This window comes from Sinocyclocheilus anshuiensis, unplaced genomic scaffold, assembly GCF_001515605.1.
Source record: "Sinocyclocheilus anshuiensis isolate Anshui unplaced genomic scaffold, SAMN03320099.WGS_v1.1 scaffold98, whole genome shotgun sequence".
NCBI lineage: Eukaryota > Metazoa > Chordata > Actinopteri > Cypriniformes > Cyprinidae > Sinocyclocheilus > Sinocyclocheilus anshuiensis.
Window position 1 is genome coordinate 174,255 of NW_015544128.1, and position 4,523 is coordinate 178,777.

The following is a 4,523-nucleotide window of genomic DNA, read 5'->3' on the forward strand; positions in this document are numbered from 1 at the left end:
ACCCAAAACACTACAAATGTCTCATTCAGAGTTCGTTGGCTTGCAGGTGCTTCTGCTTTCACAGGTTGTTTGGCGGATTTTCACTGGATGATGTCGAGCAAGATGCGTGCTCATGTTAGTCGTATTACCACAGTAGGATACCCGTAGACAACAGATTTTGCACGCTGCTTTAGACATGTCTAGCTGTTCATTCCCTGGTAATTTGTGAAATCCGAAGTGTTTCCACACTTTGGATTTAAAGTGTGATGGTGCAGGTGGTATATCTCTAGCTGTCATTCCATTCGACATTTTTTACTTTCTCGTGTTCACTTCACTAGTAAGAGATATGACGTCATGTAATACTCATCGATATAACACATCACCCTCTGCTGAAATAAAAGAGGTAACTTTCCTCCGCCTCGTATATAAGCAAGGAATAAAATAAAGCAATGCAAGTGTAAATAGAAATAGAATGTAATAAAATGTAAATAAAAAAATTGCGATAGTTAGGTGAATCGATTTTTTGTCCCATCCCTAATCGCAATACTTGTAGAATCAAATTTATTAAAAAAATAAAATAAAAATCGCAATACATATCGTATTGGCACCCACGTATCGTGATAGTATCAAATCCGGAGGTAGGTGTATCGTCCCATCCCTACTAGCCACAGGAGTACATATGCACGAAAGAAAATAAAAAGCCTCATGGTGAAGCATAAAGAGGTCAAGGATGCAAGTAAAAGAAGTAGTGTTGGTGTCAATCAGACAATTTTTCTTATTATATGCTTTAACAAAGAACAAACAGGGTATCATGACTTTACATATGTGTCTTTAAGTGTGAATGCAAAAAATGTATTTAGTACACTGAGTACAACTGAATTGTCTTTGAGAAAGAATACACAGATGATTGTAGAAATTGCTCCTTTTCCTAATCCTCTTGTCACTCTGGGGAAAACAGTAATTTCTTACCCAGAATAAGTTCGCAAATTGCATTTCATGCTGCTTTGACAAACTCTTCTCAAACTGAAGACACTAGCAATGTCTCTCTCCACTGTGACTCTCAAGGTTTGCATTGTTTGTGAAACTCTTTCCACAGTGATGGCACATAAAAGGCTTTTTTCCGATGAGAATTTGAATGATTCTCACAGTGATTCCTGTCTATTCGCACTAATGACAATTAACATTTTTCTGTCTTGAGTGAATCTTCATGTGGTTTTTAAGGTTTTCTTTACGTGTGAAGCCCTTCCCACACAGTTTGCAGGTGAAAGGACTCTCTCCAGTGTGAATTCTCATGTGGGCATTAAGGAGTTTGTTCTCCGTAAAACTCTTTCCACACTGATCACATACAGATGGCTTCTCTCCAGTGTGAGTTCTCATGTGAACCTTAAGACCGTTATTAAATGAGAAACTCTTCCCACACAGTTTGCAGGTGAAAGGTTTCTCTCCAGTGTGAATTCTAATGTGAATCTTAAGGCTTCCTTTATACCTGAAACTCTTTCCACACTGAGGGCAGATGTAAGGTTTCTCTCCAGTGTGAATAATCATGTGGGTATTAAGGCAGTGTTTCTGTGTAAAACTCTTTCCACACTGAGGGCACATTAACGGCTTCTTTTCAGTGTGATTCATCATGTGAACCTTAAGACCGTTATTTAATGAGAAACTCTTCCCGCACAGTTTGCAGGTATAAGGTCTCTCTCCAGTGTGAATTCTCATGTGGGTATTAAGGCAGTTTTTCTGTGTAAAACTCTTTCCACACTGATCACATACAAATGGCTTCTCTCCAGTGTGAGTTCTCATGTGAACCTTAAGACCGTTATTGAATGAGAAACTCTTCCCACACAATTTGCAGGTGAAAGGCTTCTCTCCAGTGTGAACTCTCATGTGAGTCTTGAGTTTTCCTTTACACGTGAAATTCTTCCCACACTGAGGGCAGGTGAAAGGCTTCTCTCCAGTGTGAATTCTCATGTGGACAGCGAGGTATTTTTTCTGTGTAAAACCGTTTCCACACTGAGGGCAGGTGAACGGCTTCTCTCCAGTGTGAACTCTCATGTGAGTCTTAAGTTTTCCTTTCCACGTGAAATTCTTCCCACACTGAGGGCAGGTGAACGGCTTCTCTCCAGTGTGAATTCTCATGTGGACAGTGAGGTATTTTTTCTGTGTAAAACCGTTTCCACACTGAGGGCAGGTGAAAGGACTCTCTCCAGTGTGAATTCTCATGTGGACAGTGAGGTATTTTTTCTGTGTAAAACTCTTTCCACACTGATCACATACAAATGGCTTCTCTCCAGTGTGAGTTCTCATGTGAGTCTCAAGGCTTCCTTTCCACGTGAAATTCTTTCCACACTGAGGGCAGGTGAACGGCTTCTCTCCAGTGTGAATTATCATGTTGGAATTAAGGTTTGTAGTTTGTGTTTTTTGAGCTTGTGAGGGAGTCTTTTTAGTCTGGGAGCAACTAATTGATTTTTCTTCAGTTTTGAAATCATGCTGTTTCGCATTCTGATCTTTCTCGTCTGTTTCATTCAGTTCTTGACTCTCCTCATTCATCGCCATCAGGTCTGAGGTGAAAACAGACAAATAAAAAGTTAAAACCAGTTTAATGTTACAAAGCAACAGACATTCTAACATTTAGTCTAGTGCTATCAATCAATTAAAAAAACAATTTCACATTAAATGTAAAACTAATTAAATTAATGTACAACCCGAATTCCAGAAATGTTGGGACCTTTTTTAAATCGGAGTGTCTATTTACACTAAGTGCAAATAGCCCGCCTTGTTGGCAGAGGCTATTTACACTAGTTCCACCCACAAACGTGTGATACGGATGGTCAGCACTATAAAAGACTGCCGACAATCATCAGCTTCAGTAGTGTAGATAGTAAAGCGTGTACCGTAGTCTTTTTGATGCGATCGACCCGGGTTCGAATCGCCTTTTACCACATTTTTTTTCTCCCTTTTCAAATCTCATATCACATCGGAAATACATTTATTTTCAATAAAAATGAAGGAAATAATAAAAAAGTTTAAAATAAAGTATCGGGTAGGTGTAGCGAGGGCTTTATTGTCCCAATAAGGTGGCATCCATTTAATCATTTTAATTAAAATTATAATTCACACTCAATACGTTATTACTGCATACTGTTTTATAATGTACTATAATACTGAGGTGTAGATAATTGACACTATTTGCAAAAAATCCTGCTATTTTAACAGTGTAAATAGAATCTATCGCTATCTGCGCTTAGCAGTATTTTTAACAATATGCTATTTACACTATTTTCACTTAGTGTAAATAGAATCCATTACTATTTGTATTTAGTGTAAATAGCATCTATCGCTAAGAAAATATGCTATTTTCAGTGTAAATAGCCACTGCCTTTTTAAATTAGAATAAAATGAAAACTAAAAGAATTTCAAATCACATGAGCCAATATTTTTATGCACAAAATGAGCTCATTTAAAATTTGATGCCTGCTACAGGTCTCAAAATAGTTGGGACGGGGGCATGTTTACCATGGTGTAGCATCTCCTCTTCTTTTAAAAACAATTTGAAGACGTCTGGGCATCGAGGTTATGAGTTTCTGTTGTTTTGGTGTTGGAATTTGGTCCCATTCTTGCCTGATATAGGTTTCCAGCTGCTGAAGAGTTCGTGGTCATCTTTGACGTATTTTTCGTTTAGTGATGCACCAAATGTTTTCTATAGGTGAAAGATCTGGACTGCAGGCAGGCCAATTCAGCACCTGGACTCTTCTACTACGAAGCCATGCTGTTGTAATAGCTGCAGTATGTTGTTTTGCATTGTACTAAGATCTGGACTGCAGGCAGGCCAATTCAACACCTGGACTCTTCTACTACGAAGCCATGCTGTTGTAATAGCTGCAGTATGTGGTTTTGCATTGTCCTACTGAAATACACAAGGCCTTCCCTGAAATAGACGTCGTCTGGAGGGGAGCATATGTTGCTCTAAAACCTTTATATACCTTTTTAGCATTCATGAGCTCATTTAGTGGATAAAAGTGTAAAACTTCTCAGCTTAAACATTTGTTATGTTCTCTATGTTTTATTGTGAATAAAATATTGGCTCATGTGATTTGAAAGTCTTTTAGTTTTATATACAGTGGGTACGGAAAGTATTCAGACCCCCTTCAATTTTTCTCTCTTTGTTATATTGCAGCCATTTGCTAAAATCATTTAAGTTAATTTTTTTTCCTCATTAAATGGTCCTAAGTATTCAGACCCTTTACTGTGACACTCATATATTTAATACTCCCACTCGAAGGGAGTAGGGCATAGGGATGATCACTTCCAGTTGGAATTTACTCCGTGAACCCTTTGGTACGAAAACACGTACCGTTACACCCCTAATATACATATATATATATATACACTGAACAAAATTATAAAACGCAACACTTTTGTTTTTGCCCCCATTTTTCATGAGCTGAACTCAAATATCTAAGACTTTTTCTATTTACACAAAAGGCCTATTTCTCTCAAATATTGTTCACAAATCTGTCTAAATCTGTGTTAGTGAGCACTTCTCCTTT

The 4,523-nt window shown here is 37.9% G+C and overlaps 1 protein-coding gene across 1 annotated transcript in view; it reads right to left on the bottom strand.

The window, feature by feature from the left end:
* Nucleotides 1–587: 587 nt before the first annotated feature.
* The window catches only part of LOC107694850 (gastrula zinc finger protein XlCGF57.1-like), a 6,329-nt gene continuing 2,393 nt past the window's right edge, over nt 588–4,523 (bottom strand). Inside the window, exon 2 of the mRNA XM_016494545.1 lies at nt 588–2,534. Coding sequence (XP_016350031.1) covers nt 1,147–2,529 — 1,383 coding nt within the window. The 5' untranslated portion in view covers nt 2,530–2,534 and the 3' untranslated portion in view covers nt 588–1,146. The remainder of the gene's footprint in view (nt 2,535–4,523) is intronic.